We start from the raw sequence: 23231 nt of genomic DNA on the forward strand, positions 1-23231 counted from the left end.
TACAATCTAACACAAGTTATCAACTTATATTTCACTTGATAAAGTAGTTTACAACATTAGGAAATAAATGCTGCTGCTGAATAGTACTTTAATGTTCAATTCAACGAGAGCACCTGATAGATCATGAGCTCCCCCTATTGGCTTGATTAAAATTCTTAATCTCGGTTTATTAAAAATATGGCTTGGCTTGTAATGGGGAAAGACACAATAGCTACTGTAGCACACACTGTTTACCATTTTTTCATGTTGTGTATACATGACATAGATTAAAATTATGTTTAAATGCTGTTGAAAATTATCAGTGCATGAAAAATCCTCGGCTGGGTCAGTTGGCGTTTCTGTGTGGAGTTTGCATGTTCTCCACTTGTTCGCTTGGGTTTGCTCTGGGTGCTCCGATTTCCCCACACAAGTAAAAAAACGTGTAGGTGATTTGGGTAAGCTAAATTGTCAGTAGTGTATGTGTGTGACAAAAGTGTGTATGGGATGTTTCACAGTGATGGGTTGCAGCTGGAAGGGCATCCGCTGCGTAAAACATGCTGGACAAACTGCCCGTTCATTCCGCCGTGGCGACCCCAGATTAATGAAGGCACCATACCGAAAAAAATGAATGGATGAAAAAAATATAAAGCATTTATTTATTTAATTTTACTTCGGTCTGCTGAAGTCAAAATAAAAAATAATCATTATTCAGACACAATGTATATAATTCCTAATAACCAATCTTGTTGTTTTTGACATGGTTGCAGTACATACTATTTTATTAGTTATTTTGGAAGTTAGTATTCAGTTTAAAGTGCAATTCAAAGGTTTAATTAGGGGAAAATTACGTTAATCGGATAAGTTATTGGACAAAACTGCTTGTTGTGTAATATTTATAATATTTAAATATACGTTCACAAAATATATGTGGTCCATGGATAAAAAACGGATCTCTGAAGTCCCCTTACTGATATTTAAAATGTTTTTTTCTAACCAGCAGATGGCAGAATTATGCATAGAACTACTTGATCCGTTTTCAAAACAACTTGCGTTTAGTTTAGATGGCCATTAAGCATTTTTTTCCTAATTAAACATACATTTTACATGGACAGTTTATACATTTTATTGGAATTTTGTCCTCACAAAAATTATGGTGCAGTTGTGTGTTAGTCTACACATCAAATCAGGACAGTATGAGGGTTCCTTAAAGAATAAAACATGTTTCGTTAATTACAACCAACACTTTAAAATGAAATGCTGGAACAGTTAGCGGTTCATTCCGCGGCTGGGACCCCTGATAAATAAGGGACTAATCTGAATGGAAAATGAATGACTAAGTGACAGGATCAACTTACAGAATCAAAGGTTTCTCATTATTGGACTGTTAGAAATGCTGCTGTATTTTACAGCTCTGCTTAATTGAGCTGTAAAACTCTGTGGCTTTTTTTGATTGCATTTCATTTTTTTTCTCAGTTGAAGGCTGTGTTTGTTCTGATATTTGTTTTTAATGAGTTCTACTAACGATAAATCCCCTCTGTTCTTGTAATCTTGTTATTAGATTGTTACAATTCCGAGGTTTTCTTTGGAGTTCACAAGATGTTCACAATGTCATGTCCTAAAAATTCTCGTATACACAGGCTGTTGTGAATTTCACCTCTGTGTGGATCTGAATGTTTCCAATTTCATTGAGGAAGAAAGAAAAAAGAAAGACAAAACAAAGAGAGGGAAATCAGAGCATTGTTTAGCTTAAATTTTATTTAACGTTAACAATCTTATTCAAATGTTTTCAACATTTAAATACATGAAAGATTTTGGGATTTCTATAAAGTTTTTTTCTTACAATTATTATCAAGTAGTTTGATTATTTCTGTCAATGTTAAAACTGCACTCTTAACCCAAATAGCTGACTTTACTAGGAAATTGTGTGTAAACCTGTTGCCTTAACCATGTATGTTTTAACACAAGCTGAAACTAAACAGCCCTACACTGTAAAAACAAACAAACAAACAAACTAAATCTGTACAATTTACAGTAACTTACTGGCAATTTTGGTTCCCAGTAACAATTTAAATTTACAAGCACAGCTATATTTATAATTACAATCAACTGCACCTAATTAAAACCATAATCACCAGTAAGTTACTGTAAATTTTACAATAATATTTTTAACATAGAACTCAAGTTTCAGTGTAGTACTTGTTAATTCATTGGGTTTCCATGCAGTTTTCTAGTAAAGTCAGCTATTTGCATATACAGTGGGGCATATAAGTATTCAACATGACCCCATTTAACTCAGAAAACATATTTCTAAAGGTGCTGTTGACTTGAAATGTTCACCAGATGTTGGTAACAACCAAAGACAAACATATATAGAGAAAACAAATCTAATTAGTTTACAAAATAAGTTATGCTAACAAAATGAAATGATGTAGAGAAAAAGTATTGAACACATGAAGAAAGGGAGATGTAGAATGGCAGTGAAAGCCCAGACAGCAGCTGAAACCTCTCAGAAGTTTTTCAGAAACCCTCTGCCATTCCTTATTGTAAATTAATATCAGCTGCTTCAGTCCAACATGTACATTAGCAGGAGGATGAAGATGAAACCAGGGTAGACATTTCAGCAACACAATGATCCAAAACACAGCCAAAGAAACTCTCAACTGCTTTCAGAGAAAGAAAATCAAGCTGTAGAATGGCCCAGCCAATCACCTAACTTGAATCCAATAGAAAATACCAAATAAAGATCAGATTTGATAGTCAAAACCCATTTTAGGCTGTTGAAGTCTGTAAAAAAAATCATGAGAGGCATCTTTAAGCTGAAATCATGAAAAAAAACCTTTATATAAAGTATTAAATAGATTTCAGCAGTTCAGTACTTTCTCCTTGTGTTATTTAATTGTTATAACACATAATTAATTCTTAAGATTTTTGTTTGTTTGTTTTGTTACATCTTATTGATTAGATTTTGACCAAAATCTGGTTCAATTGCATGTCAACAGCTCCTTTAGAAATATTTTTTTCCAGAAAAAAATAATCAAATAAAAAATGACGTGTTGAATACTTTTTTTTTTCTGGTAAGAGTACACAAATCAGTTTCACATTACAGTCTTGCAAGTGTTTTCTCCGTTATTGTCTATAAGGATGTCCTGTTTCAAAAATACATGTGAAAGTTAACATTTGCTGGCTAGAAAATTGTGGCTCTTTAAAGTTTCTGACTCTCACTATCAATATATTGCATAAACACTAGCAGAGGCGTCATAGATGGTCTCTATTTACTAGCCTCGGTCAGGTGAATGTGTTAAATGTGGTCTTGTTATGTAGTGGTATGCCCTCAGCTCCACGAAACTCAGCCGCAATGTCATCAAAAGTGCGTCCCTTGGTCTCAGGAAGACGAAACATGGTGTAGGTGAAGGCGAGCAGGGCCATGCACATGAAGAGGAGGTAGACGTAGGCCCCACATATTTTCTGCAAACAAAGTAGCTGTTTAGGTACATAAGTGTCCAACATGCTGTTTTTTATTGCTTTTTTATAATTTTTTTTATAAAGAAACTGAAATTCTTCAACACATACATTGTCACAATAGAACTTTCTGTTTCTTTATACCCCTACCCAGCCTCCCCTGGTGAAAAATAAAAAGGAAATGAAAACAGAGACATCACGGTGGCACAGTGGCTAGCACAATCGCCTCACAGCAAGAAGCTGGTTCGAGGCCCAGCTGGATCAATTGGCATTTCTGTGTGGAGTTTGCATGTTCTCCCCGTGTTTGCGTGGGTTTCCCCCACAGTCCAAAGACATGCGGTGCAGGTGAATTGAGTAAGCTAAATTGCCCGTAGTGCATGTGTGTGAATGCAAGAGTGTGTGGGTGTTTCCCAGTGTTGGGTTGTGGCTGGAAGAGCATTCGCTGCGTAAAACATATGCTGGATAAGTTGGTGGTTCATTCCGCTGTGGTGATTAATGAAGAGACTAAGCCGAAAAGAAAATGAATAAGTTAAAAATTCCCCCTTGTAACTCTTAATTCTCTGAGCTCAAACGGTTCATTTGTACAATTAGCACTTATAGTGTGTATTGCCTCTTCTTGTTGACTTACTGAATGCCTCCTCTAATGTAAGTCGCTTTGGACAAAAGCATTTGCTAAATGACTAAATGTAAATTATTGTACATTTATTGTACTTGTTTATGCAAAATTAAAGCTTCACGTACCAGCAGAGGTGGAAAGAGGAGTGCCAGTACAAACTTCCCTCCCCAGTTAAGCATACTTGTGAAGGCCATAGCGATCGGACGAGCCGATTGGTCAAAAAGCTCTGCAGCTATGAACCAAGAGATTGGCCCAGGTCCCACTTCATAAGCTGAGATCAGGAAGAAAACCACTAGCACCTGAATATTACGGATGAATGGAACTATGGTCTGATGAAAGAGAAGAGAGATGTGATAGAGAACTCAAATTGATAGATTTTTTATTTTAATTTTGAAAACATCAAAGATTTTTAATCTCACCAATATGGAATACGTGATGGTCATGAGGAGGTTGCAAATTGCTAGTGATAGAAATCCAGCAAGCAGCAACTTCCTGCGTCCTGCTCTCTCCACCAGGAAGAACTTTGAAGAAGAGGGGAAAAAAAAGATTCAAATGTTTTCCTTTTTATATCATAAGTAATTATTTTAAATTCATTATTTTAATGTTTGTCATGTGAAATTCTGTGCTTATAAATATGAATATTTCTGTGGCTTCCTGTCAACCCTCCAGTTATTTTATATCATTCATTCATTCATTCATTCATTCATTCATTCCAATAACCATATTATCTAATTTTAATTAATTAATTTTAAAACTATTAATGGGAAATGAATGTGAAATCTCTGACAAAAACAAACAAAAAAAAAAAAAACAACATTCAGCAATACCATTAATTAGCATAGATGTTACACATCACACAAAGGAATACTCACGGCTACTATAGTGAATGCCACATTAACGGCCCCCACCCCTAGTGTTAGATACGTGGCTTCATCAAAATTGGACTGGGCAAACATTTTTGTGGAATAATTTATAATCTGGAAGAGAAGTAAATAACATTATTAAGTCAAATTCTGCATGGTACAATCCTAATGTAAGGCTCAGACTCCACAATAAGTTGACTGTTTGACTGTCAATATGGTACGGTACAGTTGAAGTCAGAATTTATTTTTTTCTTTTTTAAATACTTTCCAAATGATGTTTAACAGAGCAAGGAAATTTTCACAGTATGTCAGATAATATTTTTTCTTCTGGAGAAAGTCTTAGTTGTTTTATTTCGGCTAGAATAAAATCAGTTTTTTTAATTACAGACCATTTTAAGGTCAAAACTATTAGCCCCTTTAGGCTATATATTTTTTCGATCTACAGAACAAACCATCGTTATACAATAACTTGCCTAATTACCCTAACCTACCTAGTTAACCTAATTAACCTGGTTAAGCCTTTAAATGTCACTTTAAGCTGTATAGAAGTGTTATTAGAAATGAGTTATTAAAACTGTCGTGTTTAGAATTGTGTTGAAGAAATAAACTGGGGGGCTAATAATTCAGGGGGCCTAATAATTCTGACTTCAACTGTAGATTTTATTCTTATAATCTGATACAAACTGAATCGGATGAGTTTGCCACTGTCTTGTTATCATAATGGCCTAAAATAGTTCATATTAATATATTACGTTTGATAAAACGATTAATTTCTGACTGCCCACATCCATTGCAAGTCATAAACCATTCATAATACACTCTACATCAAGTTTACCATATCAGGAGTGATAGGTTACTGTGTGGTCTGAACTCAGCATTATACACTCCAACTTTTGTTATGTATAGGTTTAAAATCGCTCTTAAGTCCACTGTTGTGTTCATATCTATGATTGTGTTTATTTATGTATCACTGTGGTTCTGCGAGACACAATATTTTATTCCACTGTATGTCCACACATGTAGCAGAATGACAGTAAAGCTTAACTTGAACTTGAAGTTTGATTCTCAAATTTTACACCATACTTTTAGCATTAGTTGATATAAACCTTTGTTATAGTAAAAAGCAAGGCCACTGATTAAAAATTGATGAAATAAACCCTACTTATGGAGGAAAACCTAAACATTCACAGGTTTTGTGATGAATAAATGAGTCTTTGTGCAAAATGCGTAATAAGCAAGCCCCAAGCTCTCCCTCATGAAGCAAATATGGAAGTAACTGAAACTGCAATTCATCGAAATTCCACTAGTCCTGGCTCCATATGGAGCAAAATTCTATTGAGCCCACTGTTAAAATGGCCAACTTTACAGCAGAAAAAAAGGTGTTTACAGCCTGGTACAAAGAACGATTTTGGTTCATACAGCTAATATTACCCTTCTTGACAACTGTGAGGGGGATGAATTTTATTTTAGAACTCATCCATTTCCTTTATATTAGGTTATATTAAGTTTGCATAATTAAGGGCGTGACCACTTGAGTGACAGCTAGGTCTCGCTGGTCACCGTCACTTCACCTCAGCTGATTCCGGCTGATTAGCTGCTGATCTCGGCATATACATCGTATTTTTGTGTTATTTTATGTGGCTTTACACAGTCAGTTGCCTTTTGGAATAATTTCTTACAATTATCAGATGATATGGCATGCTGTGTACACTTAATTGTGCTCACAAACCATTCATGTGGCCTCCATTTCCCACCTGAGTGAAATTATATACTTCTATACCATCTCTATAAAAGTATTTGTTTTATTTAAGATCATTTATCATTAATATTTTTCTTTAGACCTGTAATGCACTCTAGAAATCGACAGATTGATTAGCTGTAGGCTCTAGAACCGTCATCTGAAGAGTTGTCATACAGTGTTATGCCTGGATTTCATTAATAGCCTTGCATTTACTAACACAGGCTATATCTCAAGTATTTGGAAGTAATTTGCGTTTTCCTTCTGTAGAAAAACGTCATAAGAACAATATTTGGTGGCTCAATGTATTACAACGGTGTTTTTAAAAGTCTAAATGCTTTATTGATATAGTATACATCCTAGCACATGTGGTCAGAACAAAAACGAGTCGCAGGTAATGAATTATTAAGCGTTTCTCCCATAGGAAAGCCTGTCTAAGCAAAATGCTAGCAGGTGTCTGTAGCTCCGCTTCTTTGCCCTTGATTGGTATCCCCCAGTTGGATCAATGACACGCAAAAAAAAATGGCAATGGTTGGCCATGCCTACTTGTAGCTTCTTTTGGGTTCTTCAGAAACCTATGGATGATGTCACGGATACTACTACTCATTGCACAGTGTGACCCTTTTGGCCAGTTTAGCCAGGGCGTTCTCAATCTAAGAGTCCTGGTGGTCTGAAACTTCTTCTATTTCCAGATGATAGAGTTCACTGTGCTCTTTGAGATCTTCAATGCTGCCGAAATTAGCCGTATGTAGATGTGTGTGCCTTTCCAAATCCTGTCCAATCAAGATGTAGAAACATCTCAAGAATGAGCAGTGAAAACCAGATGCACTTGAGCTCAATTTGAAGGTTAAAGGCTGAAAATATATTATATTATATTATATTATATTATATTATATTATATTATATTATATGTTTTTATTTTTGTTTTGAATACATTTGCAAAGATTTCAAACTAATTTCTTTAAGTTGTCATTATGAGAATGAAAACACGAGGACGGGAACACTAACCGCATTGAATCCAGATAACTGACTGCCCAGGTTTATGATAAGCACTAGTATTATTGGCTGCCTGTAGCGTCGCTTTCTGAGGAATTCCCTCACGGTCACTCCTGTTTCACTGTGCGCTGCTTCCTCTCTCATCTCCTCCATTTCCTTCATCACCATTTCTGGATTTCCTCGAAGTCTCCTCAGGGCTGGCAACAGAAAGAAAGGATGATGCTGGATTCAAATTCTCTTTGTACTAGCTTACTTCTTGCCTAAGTTGCAGACCGGGTGCAGATGCAAGCTAAGCTTCATGCAATGCTTTTAATACACACACCTAACCCCGCCCTTCAAAGTGACGTCACTAGCTTTATTAAATACATTATGTCTGAGATTGCATGTCTGAGACTACTGCATGTCTTAGCTTGCAAATACAAGTCTGCAGTCAGATACTATTGTCTAAGTCAGTCAGACTGATAATGGCGTAACATTTTTCAGACAAAATCAACATACATATCAACAGTTGGTGGTAAATAATTCAAATTAATTGCACATTTTTGAAAGAATGCAAAAAAAAAGCAAATAGTTGTTTTACAGTAACTAATCATAGACAGAAAATGCATTGCTCAAATGCATGTTCTTAACATTTTACATTACTGAATGATCAAAGTTCTTGTTAGCATTTACTGAAAAATATATGAAGAGTTCAGATGCAAATGCAGCTAAATGCCATTTTCAGCAATGGGGGAAGGTTGGATCCAAGGATTGAAGGGCTGTGATCCAGGAGGAGGTACGGAACCTGGAGGAGGAAGGACGAAGGGCAAGGGCAGTGGAGCTAGCATCCCAGGGAGCATGGACCAAGTGGGACCTACCCAAGAGGAAGATCACATGGGGAGATCTGTGGAGATTGGAAGCTTTCCGAATCTCATTCATGTTAAGATCGATGTATGACACACTCCCAACTCTGACAAATTTGTACCATGGCAGACATCCTGTCAGGGTGTAAAATATCACTTGCCCAAGGTAGATACAGGTGGCGCCATGACAAGATGCTCATGACACTCGCTAACACCCTGGAGCAAGAGAGACGCAAGAAACATCAACCACACGGGAGAGCAATACCATCAATCAAGTTTGTAAGAGCGGATCAAAAGCCACCAACCACAGTAACAACAAGAACCAATCTGCTGCAAAAGGTCCAATGATAGGAAATCAAGGAAGACCTGAAGGAAAGACTGCAATTCCCCCCGGTTGTCCAGAAAACCCTAAGGCTAGATGCAGTACTGTGGAGAGTACTTCTGAAGAGGCAAAGAAGATCATTCTCATCAAACTTACAGTCCCATGGGAAGAGGGTTGTGAGCAAGCCTTTGAGAGGAAGAGCAACAAATACCAGGACCTCTTGCAAAACTGCAGGGAGAAAGGTTGGCAGGCATGGCTCTTCCCAGTCGAAGTCGGCTGTAGGGGATTCCCCACCCAGTCAGTATGGAGGATGCTTATAGCCATTGGGGTGATGGGAAGGGAGAGAAAGCTAACTGTTTGCAGGATGGAGGAGGCAGCAGAGAGAGCTTCTGCTGGTTATGGAGCAGGAGAGAGGAGCTTAGCTGGAAGCCAGGGGGAGTTGATGGGCAGTGATTTGGCCACCACTGCTGACCCACCAATGTTAAGGGTGTTGCGGTTTAGGGTTATAACACCCAATGATCGTTGGATACCGCCTGATGACATCAACTCTTCCTGGCCAAGGCTACATTCACCAAAAGTGAATGGAGAAGCATCTTTGGATGTAAATGTAATTACCTGCTCTACATTTTTGGGCAAGTAATGGTACTTTTACTTGAGTTTGATTATTCAGTACACTTTGCAACACTGGAAACCACGCCATCAAACTTAGTCTATTCAGATTATTGCTTTTGTCTGCAAATACTGATTACTGCCAGATACATTGGTGCATTTCTTCCAAACATTGAACATTCTGTTATCAACTCACCTGCCTCTGCATCTTTTTCTTTGCCTCTGTTGATGAAGAGGTAGCGTGGGCTCTCAGGGCAAAAAGGAAGAGTCAAATACTGGAGCGTTGCAGGAATAAGGGACAGAGACAACATCAGGGACCAATATTTCTCTGTACCTAATACCGTTTCCAAACCCACAACCTGAGGAATACACAAAACAACTCTTCAGGCTTGTGTTGATAGTTTCGCTCAGGTATTTTTGATTAACTATTAAAGGTGCCATAGAATGAAAATCTGGATACGCCAACCTGATTTTACCAAGTAAGACATGTTTCTGGATTAACATCTATGTTCCATCTACATCTTCCAATCAGCCAATCAGAATGAAAGGATACATTTACCATTTGTATTAATCTTAGGCTTATGTTTAGGTTTCTGCACTTCTACATGATTGTTATCCTCTGATTTTTACTCCCGGATATAATTCCCTCTGATTACAGTTATGGGTTTGGGTTTAGGGGTAGGGAATAGGTATGGATTACATGATGTTCCAGAATCAACATAGATGTTAATCCAGGATCGCATCGTACTTGGCAAAATCATGATGTAACTCTGAATATACATAGCTGAATAAGAGTTCAATACAAGGAAATGGCATAATGTGAGCCTCAACATTTCTTAGTGAGATTACAACATGGGTATGTTTTCTCCTTTATCTAAGCTTGTAATATATTTAGTATGTATGTAGGACTCAGAGTTCTTCACAGAGCTCTCAGATAATGCATGGAGTACCTCATCTCATCACAGCTCATCTTCAGAGTGCAACATTTGGGATATAAAATGTATACATTTATTCAGCACTCCCGAATAGACATAAGGTCTGTTTAAATGTATCTTTTGTTAGTTTAAAGAGCCCCTATTATGGGTTTGTGAAAATGACCTTCCATGTAGTGTGTAACACAGCTCTAAGTGAAGTGAAATATCCAGCTCAGGCTTAAATCTGAAAGTGCACAGTGTTTAAAACTATTGATTCATCTATAAAAGAGTCGACTTATAGTGCTTGAAATGAATCGTCTCGATAACGGTTGAAATTACAGGTGTTTTGGGGGATAAATAACAAGATGGGTGATGGGTCTGAAATACGGGAGACTCCCGGGAAAAACAGGAGTGTTGGCAGGTACGCTCACACATACACTATGCACACTGACTACTTCATTATTGTTGATAACCCGTGGTGGGCATTTCACTCTGTATCGGTCCCATCAACGCAGATTCGCGCTAAGAAGGGGTTTGGGAACAAATGAATCGCTGAACGAATCGTATGGGAGTCGCTGGGATAATTATGTAAAAATTAATGCATATTATAAGATGTTTTTTGACCTTGCATGCATATCAGCCTGTTGTTGGAGATCCCCAAAACCAAAATATGACCCTTTTTAATATTTTAATAACCCTTTATAATAGGGAGTCTTTAATGTGTATATTCTGAAATTTGCCATATATGTTTAATGAGGAAGTTTGTAAAACAATTTTTTTTTATATTACACAGGCATATTTTGGAGTCCATCATGCTGTGTGTATAGGTTTAGGTGGTTTATGAGGACACAAAATTTTGTATACGGATGAGGACAAGGACATACCCTGTCCTGGTAATTCAAAATGCTATGAAATCATACTTAATGAGGTCTTTTAATATTCAAATTTTGCCATAGGTTTCCTGTGGGAGTTGGGTTTAGGGGTATGGGTTATATTATATGGCCTTATAATTGTTTATTTTAAGGTATAACATATATTATGCCTATTGAGAGTCCTCGTAAACCATGTATAACCATATATAAGTATGGGTGTTTGTGTATTAGTGTGTGCATCAGGCCGTGGAACATGAGAGCAGGGCTCAGTAATATTCATGACCATTACAAATATAGCCGAAAACAAACTTTTCATTCCATTGGTAATTCATGTGGTTGTAAATGAGCATATACAACAATTTCTGGCCTAAGCCACATAGCTATTACAATATTTAGATATCAGAGAACAATTTAACATATTGAATCAATGCACTCTATGGCACCTTTAATAATGAATCGGAAAATGTAATGGAAGCAGTTATTTCTCACCATGCCCAGCAGGATGCCAGAGGCAAAGAAGACCTGGTTCAGAGTTGCAAAAGCACCACGGAGGTTTGTTGGTGAAACTCCCTGGATGTACAGCGGGTTCAGGCTCATCACCAGGCCACAGAACAAACCAAAGATCAGCCGACCCACGATAAGCACTTCAAATGATGCTGTGGCTTCACTCATGAACATCAGAGAGGCACCCACCACAGATAAGGCGTTCACTATCAGAATTGCGTTTCGTCTGAAAGGAAATGTATATTAAGGTTATTTCAAATTAGCACTCCGATACTGTACCACTTTGGGTGGACTACTTTAATAGAAATGTGCTACTTTCAGGATCAATATACTGGTTATTCATCTTTGATCTAATATCATATTTGAAGAAATTGAATTATATTTAAAATGTGCTCTTTAGCATATCAATGGTTGTTGAATTATCAATAGTAACAGTGTTATACTGACCCTGTGAAGCTTTGAATTAAATTGAACACTTTATTTTGATGGTCCGTTTGAGTATTAGTAGATTGTCTGCTTAATGTCTGTTGATACTGCTCCTTCAACAGACATTTAACTGACTATAAGAAACTTTGCAAGTACATGTCAACTTACACTAACCCTAATCCTAACCCCAACCCTGACAGTTTATAATCTATTGAGAATTGGTTGGCATGTAGTTGCAATGTAACTTAAATTCAACAACCGGACCATCAAAATAAAGTGTGACCAATTGGATTGTATTCATCCCTTAATTAATTAATTAATTACATTTTTAATATTGCAAATATATAAGGTAAGTAATAAAAAATTCTTTTTAATGGAAGAATTATAGCTAAAGATGACAATAAATGCATTAGAAACTGTAAAATATAACCACTGATATTAATATTGGAGGGCTGCAACACCAATACTGAATTAATAATTGATCATTAATGACTATAAATACACACTTAACATATTTCTACTTAATTGCTATGTTTTAATTAACCCATAGGGCAACAAGATATTCCCTGCCACTGTTTCTTTAAGACCTTAGTGTAGCCAATGATGTGCTTTGGTTAAGTCACATGACATGCAGTGTTTTTCTGTAGCGTAATTTCTGAAATACTGGCGTTTAATGTGAGTAGTTGCTTAATGCAAATGTAAACGCCAATAAAAACAAAGGATCAAATTATGTCAGATCCACAAAAAAATCTGAAACATCACCTCCAGTAAGTTATAGTTATAGTTAAGTTATTAGTTTTTTTGTAAATGGATCAAATGTATGTGTTGCCAAATGGCAACAGTGTGCAATAGTGGAACGTGCAATATTGCAATGGGTTAGCTAGCTAGCAAGGTCAGCTGTGATCTTTTAAGTTGTAACAATAACAACATCATGTTGATTAGTTGCATGTTAATGGCATTTGCATTATGGATAAAATCTAGTTTCAATGGCAATACTATAGATATGAATACAGGGAACAGTGTATTAGCGAGCACCACCATGTTCTATGGTAAGTGAAAGAAGAAAAGGACAGAACTGGCTCTTCCTGCAGATGAAAGTGAGGATGAGATGGGTTTTAGTGACCATGAGAATGATGCAGATTGGACGTTTGATAAGAGCAGTGATGGAAACAGTTCAAGTAAGTTAGCTTAGAGGCAGATAGACTGGCGTAGTATAGTATATAGTATAATATATAAACATTGTTAGCTAGTAGCTAAATTATTCTGGATATCCTAGACTTGTTTTTTTATATGTTATAATATTTACTGGAGAAAATATTTATATTCACTGTATGTTGTATACATGATAATACAACATTATGTTTGTTTTCAATAATATTTAGCAAAAAGGTTATGGAATAAATGAAAGCTGTTGGAATATCAGTTGTTGGAAAGTATGTATAAGGTGTCAGTTATAAGTTCTGTGTTAAAGGTTATAATACTGCAACACCAATTAAATCTTATATCTTATATCTTATAATGAATATTTCAAACAACAAAATTATTAATTATAAGGAAAGATTTAAATCTGAAATGTCTAAGTTGGATCCATTGTTGGGCGTTTTTTTTTTACAGCATTTTTTTTTACAGCACTTCAAGTTAAGCCATTTTAAGAAATGAAAAACAGTCATATATGTAAATATATATATATATATATATATATATATATATATATATATATATATATATATATATATATATATATATATATATATATATATATATATATATATATATATATATATATATGTATATATATATATATATGTATATATATATATATATATATGTATATATATATATATATATATATATATATATATGTATATATATATATATATATATATATATATATATATATATATATATATATATATATATATAAATAAATATATATATATATAAATAAATAAATAAATATATATATATATATATATATATATATATATATATATATATATATATATATATATATATATATATATATATTTATATATATATATATCATAATGCGTGCAGTAGAGGGTTAAATAAAGTAAAATAAAATAATGGAATTTGTAAAACATGCATTACTCACCTTCCAAAAGTGTCAGCGAGACCTTTGACCCCCAGTGAACCAAGCAGTGCTCCAAAATCCTTAATACTAACAGAGAGGGACCACAGGAATGTCAGACTGTGGTCTGGAATAGACTGATTGTGTCTGGATCTCCATGTCGTGTTGAAAAACTCTTCAATCACCTTAATTAAAAATGCCAAATGTATATTAATCATATACACCATACCTTACTCACATATGGAGTTTCATGATAATGAATGCATGCAAAACAGTAAAATCATTGAGTGGTTCTTGTTTCGCCAAAACTGTTCTGCTAAATTGAGCTATTTTGAGTCTGAGTAATGATTAAATGAGTCTCAGTCTGAATATTTTTAATTCCAGACGCTACTTAATACAATCAACAAACAAACAGCATGCGTAATGCTAATGTGGACTCAGAGCAGCCTGTAATTTTAATACTTTACTCTGAAAGTTCATTTCACTTGCTCGAAAGACATGACTAATATCTTGAGACGAGTCCCAATGTTTTCCTAATGAAAACTCGACCCGAGGGATCTGGACTATATCCACACACAGACGATAAATCAACACAAGCTAGACATCATAGCTACCTGTGCGCAAATACGAAGCGTTCCAAATCCAACGCTGGCTGAAGAGAAATATTCTGTGACTCTGTAAAGTTTATTCAGTGTTTTACGAGGGCCCTGAAAACTTTGTATGTAAACTGAGAAACCATGCTAAACAGCGGCTGGCCCCCAAAGTCAACTCTACTCACTCGGGCAGGGGCGTTAATATTGCCTGTTTGGTATCCAATCTGGAGAGACCCGAGCACCGCCGCCACGATGGAGGTCAGCAGAGGAAGGGTCAGCTGATTCTGGATGCAAAGATGAGTTGCGGTTAATTGGTTCAAGAGAACAATCAGAAAAGGCATGCTGGGTAATAGAATGCTGCAGCCATGACCACAAAACCAATGAGTATGTTTACATGGACACCAATAATCCGATTTTAATATGATTAAGACAATACTCTGATTAAGAGCCTACCATGTAAACAGTGATTTTTGATTACCTTTATCTGACTAAAGTCACAATCAAATCGAACAGAAATCGGATTAAGACATGTGGAATATGCATGTTTTACTTGCAGTACAGACATGTAGACACTCTAATCAAACCATTACTGTCATGTAGGACTTTTCACCCTATTTTGTGACAGGATATTTCGAACACACACGGCTGTTTGACACTATTCTCTGCACCTACCGAGCCAGTAAAGGACCGCAGACACTAGCGTTGGGTATCGTTTGGGGTTATTTCGATACCGGTGCTAATTCGATACTTTTAAAACGGTACCGGTGCCTGAACCGATACTTTTCAGCCACAAAATTATGGTGGATGACTCTATAAAAATCTTTTATTTGACAAAATCTTTTACAAAATTATTTTAATAGAATAAAATAATTAAAGTTTAAAGTAAACATCAATTCATATTTAATATATTTGAATTACATTCATATATTTCCTTTGATCAGTTGCTGGTTAGCATGAATTTAAGATTTGCAAAACCTTTTTTTAAATAACATTGTGCTAACGTTTACTTTTAGGAAATGTGCATATTGAAATTACAGTGCATTATAATTCAACGATGGCATTATTGAACTGAACCTATTCATTTTTTAAATAACTAGTGTACAACTACACCATAATTCTTCCACTTTTCCGCTGCCTGCTTGATATATTGAATATTTTCTCCTGTGAGGAAAATTTATAATCTAACTTTTGTTATATGCCTGTTAAGCATGTTGGCTTGTGTAAATAGTTCAAATTTGATACATCCCACATAGCAAAATATCTCTGGCCCAGCTCTGGCCCACACAATCAGCTTTTGCTAGGCCCACATGCTGCAGTGAATTACGGTACATGACTGGATCAAGTTTGGCTTCCAGAAAAGGGCCAAACATAGACCATATCTGGGCCAAGTTTCAGCCAAGTTATTAACCCATAACTGAGCCTGAACTGGGCCATGTATGTTGATGTGTCACAACTGCAATGAAATTGATAAACCATTCGCTTAGGCACACAATAGCCGCGTTTCCACTATCGCGCCTAAAGCGAGCGAGCCAGGGCGAGCCAAGGCCAGTCGCGTTTCCACTATCACTTCCGGGGCGTAATCGGGCCAAAGCGGGGCTTCCTTGGGGCCAGCGTCCGGCCTTTTTCGGCCCGCCGAATACCTTGGGCCAAGGAGGGCCAACTGGGGCTTCGGGGCGGGGTTACGTACAAAGGCGGAGTTTTCCTGTCAGGTAAAGAGGAGACAAGATGCTTTCTTCCCTTACACAGCCAAAATCTGTGTTCGAAGTAAATGCCGCCGAACTCGAATGTCCTTATCCAGGGATCGCTGTCTGGCCTTACACCAACAGACCACAAACAGTAAAAAAGCAATCGCTTCGGTGCTCTCCATCTTCCAGCTCTCGTAGTGATGCCAGGTTGTGTTTGTGGTTATAATTTGAGTTTTTTGTTCCCGCTGAAGTGGGCGGGTTGTGTGACGGGTTGTGTGACGTTTGATTCGGGGGACGTTCTGGGGCGGTGTTTGCGTGACGCGCTGCGAGCAACTAGCCCGACAGTGGAAACGCGACATGATTTCGGCCTCATTTCTCAACCTCCCGGGCTATTGGCCCGGCCCGAATAAAGCCCTGGCTCACACTGGCCCGATTGTGGAAATGCGGCTAATGGGAGTGCTTTTTCTTGAAGCGACCTGATTGGTAGACTTTTTTTTACTTTTATTTAAAAATAATAAAAATGTATTTTAAATGTGGGTCAAGACAGGACAAACTTAGATGGCCCACATATCAATTATTAACACTTGGGCCAAATACTACAATTTACATCTGGCCCAAGTATTGTGTACCGCCTTAAGGACGGTGTCACCTTTGCCAAACCAGGGCCATGTATGGCCCACAAGCTGTATGCCAGTGCCGGATTAATGCCTGCTGTGCCAGATTTAGGCCAAATCTGGGCCAGAGTTCTTTTCTACCTTGGATTATATACAGTGAATCTGAATGTAATGCATTAAATGACTCAAGAAGCTGAATTTCTCAGTAGAATTACAGAAATATTAATGTCTTTTAAAACGTACTGCAATAATCTCTGTTCTGTTTCATTTTTTAAAAGTGCAACATGAGCATTGACAGCATGTTGGAGGGAGTCTGTACAATCTCAAACTACTCAAATGTTCAATATGTATTTAATGAAGTGCAGAGTTCATTCTAAGACAAACTCCAGTGTTTTTTTTTTTGTACTCATAACAATACTGACAAGTTTTCTTCAATAACAAAAACTGACATCTCGCTTACTGTGCCAACATCTCTGCTCAGAAACGGCTGACAGCGGCTCAAAAATCTCCTTGCTGGTCTCTGGCACCTCTTGCGTGTCTTGAAATCATCCATGACACCTCACTGCTCACTATCTGACTTTTATTATTTGGCTGTTTATGCTTGTAAAGCAGCATTGACACAATTTAGGAGCTTATAAATGTGTAAAGGAGTCACGCACACACACACACACACACACACACACAAACGTCTGTGTTTCAGATTCCTGCATTTAACTGAAGTGTTAAGTGAATATGGTGTTTATGTTATTGTCTATTTTCAACAATGTTTATATTGATTTATTTTATATATATATATATATATATATATATATATATATATATATATATATATATATATATATATATATATATATATATATGTATTTTTTTTCTCTCTTTTTTATTATACGCGTATTTGATGCGTACGGCATTTATGTATTAGAAGTGTTCAGTGTAAAAGCGGAAGTCTCTTATTTTGAATCGATTACCATTACGGATATTCACCTTATTCTCCGCGTACGAGTGGGCGCAGCCATTTGAATCATTTTGGCTCGAAACTTCCGGTCTCATTCACTTCCATTCATTTTTAGACATTAAAAACAGCTCGTTTGGCTGCTTGGTGTTGAAAACTGATATTTTCTTTTTATATTATTCTACTTTGTCTGAATTGTACTGCAAACACTTGTTTGTAGAGTAAGTAGTTTGACCGTTTCTTGCCGTTTATTATTCCTAGTCATTTTTCCCATAGGCAAGTGAATTGGAAGTTCTAAAACAATGGCAAAAATGAGCGCACTTCCGCATTGTAGAATAAGGAAAGATCGCACATGATCACAGCGTCCCAGCTGTGCGGCCTGCTACTGTCTGAAGGTTTAGCTTCTGGTTTGATTGGAGAACAAGGTACTGACACTTCATGTTTAATATGTTTGTTTGTATTGAGTTTGTATATTGAGTGTATATTGAGTTCATGTTTGTTTATATTTGGTTTCATTTTCTCTATATATTCAAAACTCTTACGGTGTGCGGTGTGAGGTGTACCGTGTAAGGTGTATGGCTTACGGTGTGAGATGTACGGTGCTCGGTGTTGGTGTTCAAATGACGGCGTCATGAAGTGAATGCTGCACTGAAATAAATCATGGGAAAACACCAGTGAAAGAGTCAATCCTTTATTGAACCAGGGAGCTACAAACATCATGATTGAATACAGATATGTTTAAGAATGTGAAAACCATTTAACATCATCGGTTTTTGGTTTGTTTAGATGTCTTTGGTCAGTGTTGCAATTTTACTGTATCAGTCAATCCAAAACAGAATTTGTTTGGAAGCAAAATAAAACCTATTTTACAGCTCTCTTTCTCTGCTTATTTGGTCCACAATCCCTTTTATTTAAATGAAATGCTCATGAAATTGATCAGGTGCAGCACACTTTGTTTCAATCAAACCAAACCTGTGACGTGTGAACATGCCCTTCTACTGTAATGGTGTGGCTGCAGCATGGTTTAAGTACCCAGGTATTTTGTACAGTACGTACACAACAACAACAATAAGAGTAAATAAATAAATATCACAAATCATGAAATGTCAAATCAGCAATGACAGAGCTATTGATAATCACTAACCTCCTTATAAGCCATTGGACCTGAATTTCACCACCTAAAATCAAAGGTAAAATAAATAAATTGTTGCTCATGAGGTTTGGAGTAATGCTGAAATATGCTGTTTCTGCAGTTTTTCATTATACTGTATATCATTTACTACATGCCTGGTACAATGCAATGTGTATTTATATAACACATTTATTGTGTATGGCCATACACCCAAAGCGCTTCACAATCATGAGGGGGGGTCTCTCCACACCACCACCAATGTGCAGCATCCACTTGGATGATGAAATGACAGCCACAAGACAACGGCATCAGTGTGCTCACCACACACAAGCTATTGGTGGAATGAAGAGACTGTGATAGAACCAATTCGGTGGATGGGGATGATTGGGAGGCCATGATCGTAAGGGCCGATTGAATGACTTTGGTCAGGACACCGGTGTTAAACCCCTACTCTTTACAAGAAGTGCCATTTTTTTATGACCACAGAGAGTCAGGACCTCGGTTTAACATTTCACCTGAAGGATTTATAGTTCACCTTAAAAAAAATCTAGGGTTCTGAAGCTTTTTTATAGTAAACGTACACCAGAATTCATTCTTTATTGACGATTGTGGCTCATATGATGATTTAACATGGTTTAGATGAGTTAAATACAGAATGTTTACTCAGAGCTGCACACATTTTCCTGTCAAGTTTTTTATTCAGTAGATCACAGCTTTTGTGAGGGAAGTGGCATACTGTACACTCTCAGAAGTAAAAGGTACGCGAGCTGCCACTGGGTGGTACCTTTTCAAAAGGTACAAATTTGTACCTAAAAGGTCCACATGAGTACCTCAAGGGTACATATTAGTACCTAAAAAAGTACAAAAGTGTTCCTCTTAAAATTTTCAGTACTAATATATACTTTTGAGGTACCAATATGGACCCTTTAAGAACAAATGTGTACCTTGCACGCAGTGACAGCTCACGTACCTTTATATATGAGAGCGTACGCACATTTCAGCCTGTTTTGTGTGTACATGACACTTATAAATGAGACCATAGCCTCCTGAGACCCCACTCATTGACTTGTGTCCTCTGTAGTGGACATTGTGTTTTCATGAATTGTCTGAATTTTTTTAGCTATTCTGCTAAGTCCTGTTGTACTGTGCAGAGGAATCACTTCTTACACTACATCCAAAATGGCCGACATACAAACTAGCACATTTTATGGGAAGGAGATATGGGAAGGTATGTAAAATTTTGCTTTTTAAATGTTTTTTTTACTATTATTATTATTATTATTATTACATATATATTTGTTTATTAAAGTGTCAGGAACAATACATTTAGTTTTCAAAGCTGTTAAATTTGTGTTTCAAAATATCATCCTTTTTTAAATGTACACTATAGTGGACACTAGGACCCTCTTAATGTAATTAATGACTGCATGTTGTAGGAGGCAGAACTGAAGCAGAGAAGATTCTCTCGATGAGGCAGACTCTGACTTTGAGCTGTCAGATTAAGAGAGAGCATACAAATTAACTATTAGTACATGCCTGAATAATAAGAATCATAAATGTTTCTGGAGACAGCGAATTACGGAGGCGGAGGTACGTATGGCTAAATTTTATTTTTTTAAACAAACGCTATGGGGCAGTGTGACGGCGTTCCTTTTCGCGCTTACAAGCTGACCGACTGCTTGCCTCCTTATGGATGGCATTCTGGCTGCAACTAGTTTGTCCTGTTGGCGCGCCACGTACGTCTGCGGATTTGAGATGCGGAGAGGAGTTGACCACGAAGATGAGGGTTTGAGTCCGGTGAAGAGCGGTTCCAGAAAGCAGGTAAGACAAAAACAGAATCCAAAATATAAAACAAACAAGTGAATAGCAGGGTGAGAATGTGGTAAAATCTGAAAACATGGTTAAAAAAAAAAAAATTTAATAAATCAGACGAGGGCTTTTATTTTTTTGGATGGCTTTTGAAACGTGTTGGTTGGGTTTAGGGAATTGTGTGTACGGGTCAATCGATAAAATTGGTTGGGTTTAGGGAAGAGGGAGGGTGGGTCAGCTAATCGTTCGCTCAGTCAGTCAGAAAGTCTGTCAAAAAGTGAGTCGACAGCGGCCTCTGGTGGGTTTACGTGAGAACAGCAGGCGCGAATGGCACTCGCGAGGGAAATTTAAGATCTCAAAAAGCGTACACGGCGACCTCTGGCTGATTCACAAAAACAAAACTGCAGAGAAACATGCCGCCGGGACGTATTTTGTGGTCTCCAGAAACGTCCGTGAAGGTACGTTTACAGAATGAGCCTGTGTTGAAATTAAAAATAGAAGCAAAATCTAAAATCTCTAAATTGTAGAATTTTTTTTAACCCAAAGGATGTAGGAAATCACAAAACAACAACAACAACAACAAAACTTTGAGTTTCGTTCATCTAATGAAAAAAAAAAAAAAAACATTTTGAAGAGCGAGCCCAAAACATTGTTCATCTGTATTGATCTGTACTGTTTTTTCTTTATCCCTGCTACTGAAAAACTTTTTGGCTCCTAACATTCTTCAAAATATCTTCATTTGTGTTTAAAAAGAAACTCAGGCAACTCTTTAGGTTTAAGTCACAATTCATGCTATTAACAAATCACTAACTAAGACTTTTAGCTCAATAAGCTGCTAATTAGCTGCATATTAATAGTTAATAAAGTAGCAGTTGCGTTTAGATTTTGGGTGGGGTGTAGAAAAAAATCACACTTACAACTAAACAGTTAATATTGCAACAATAAGCAGGTAATAAGGTAGTAGATGCAGGATTTATGATCTAATAGCATGCAATGTGACGAAATTAAGTGACAAACTAAACTCAAACAAGCAATCATATAATCAATAGAGAAGATGTAGATAAAACAAGTATGCTGTCATAGTGTGAGTAATCTGGACATATACAGTACATTCGCCATGTTGCCAGTGTCATGTGACCTTCCAGTTTCAGTGCTTTGCTGACATTTCCTCCCATGTGACCTCATGAGGTAGCAAAGCCTCCATTAAATACTCTAAATCAGCGTTTCCCAACCCTGTTCCTGAAGGCACACCAACAGTACACATTTTCAACCTCTCCCTAATCAAACACACCTGAATCAACTTATCATAACATCAGAAGAGACTCCAACACCTGAAGTTAATGGGTCAGAAAAGGGAGACATCCAAAATATGTACTGTTGGTGTGCCTCCAGGAACAGGGTTGGGAAACACTGCTCTAAATACATTATTTTCTTAAATTCTAATACATTAAAAAAAAAATTAAGAAATAATTTTGTATCATTAATTAGTCATTTTGAATCTTTAATGTAATGAAATAGGTTTCCTTTATTCTGATATTTAATTAGTATAATATAATGTATAAATATTTATTTATTTGTTTTCTCATTCGTTCAATAATTTAATATTACATTTTTTAAAATTTAAATAGTAAAATTTCAGATTTTATTTATTTATTTATTTATTTTTTTAAGAATTTGGTTAACCACGCAGTTGCTGATCCCCACTAAATTCAACCATGAAAGAATTGGAGATCAATAGCTTTTCTTTCTTGATATTCAGCAAATGAAACACAAAGTTTAATCAAGTTTGGACCAACTGAGTTAAAAAAAAAGATGACCAATGTTTATTTACTGAAGTTAATATGCACCGGTCATGTGACTTGTACACTGAAACGCTAACCGTGTAGAATCACGGTAAGAAAAGACTATTAAATTCCTTACAAAAGTACAATGAATCTGCTTAAAGTGCGTAAAGTCGTAGAAAATATACTTCAATTATTTGCTTTATTTAATATTTTAAAGTGTAACAGGAGCATTGAAAGCGTGCTGGAGGGAGTCTGTACTATCTATTCAAATATTTAATATACATTTTATGAAGTGCTTCCAGTTTTTTTTTCAATTCATGACACTGAACATTATCTTCAATAACAAAGCGACATCTCACTTACCGTGCCTAACCGTTCGGAGTGTTTGCCAACAGCTCTGCTCAGAAATGGTTGACAGCGGCTCAAAAAT

The 23231-nt window shown here is 36.5% G+C and overlaps 1 protein-coding gene across 1 annotated transcript in view; it reads right to left on the reverse strand.

Moving 5' to 3' along the window:
• Positions 1-1798: 1798 nt before the first annotated feature.
• LOC130245094 (solute carrier family 2, facilitated glucose transporter member 1) overlaps positions 1799-23231 on the reverse strand; it is a 21549-nt gene continuing 116 nt past the window's right edge. The window contains exons 1-11 of the mRNA XM_056477742.1: positions 23165-23231; positions 19221-19254; positions 15011-15109; positions 14257-14417; positions 11700-11940; positions 9621-9783; positions 7664-7848; positions 4927-5031; positions 4474-4575; positions 4180-4383; positions 1799-3444 (exon numbers count right to left, since the gene is read on the reverse strand). The exon at positions 23165-23231 is cut by the window's right edge and continues 116 nt beyond it. Of these exons, the coding sequence (XP_056333717.1) occupies positions 3265-3444; positions 4180-4383; positions 4474-4575; positions 4927-5031; positions 7664-7848; positions 9621-9783; positions 11700-11940; positions 14257-14417; positions 15011-15109; positions 19221-19235 (1455 nt within the window). The 5' untranslated portion in view covers positions 19236-19254; positions 23165-23231 and the 3' untranslated portion in view covers positions 1799-3264. The remainder of the gene's footprint in view (positions 3445-4179; positions 4384-4473; positions 4576-4926; positions 5032-7663; positions 7849-9620; positions 9784-11699; positions 11941-14256; positions 14418-15010; positions 15110-19220; positions 19255-23164) is intronic.

The sequence above is a fragment of the Danio aesculapii genome, chromosome 17 (genome assembly GCF_903798145.1).
Source record: "Danio aesculapii chromosome 17, fDanAes4.1, whole genome shotgun sequence".
In the NCBI taxonomy this organism is placed as follows: Eukaryota; Metazoa; Chordata; class Actinopteri; order Cypriniformes; family Danionidae; genus Danio; species Danio aesculapii.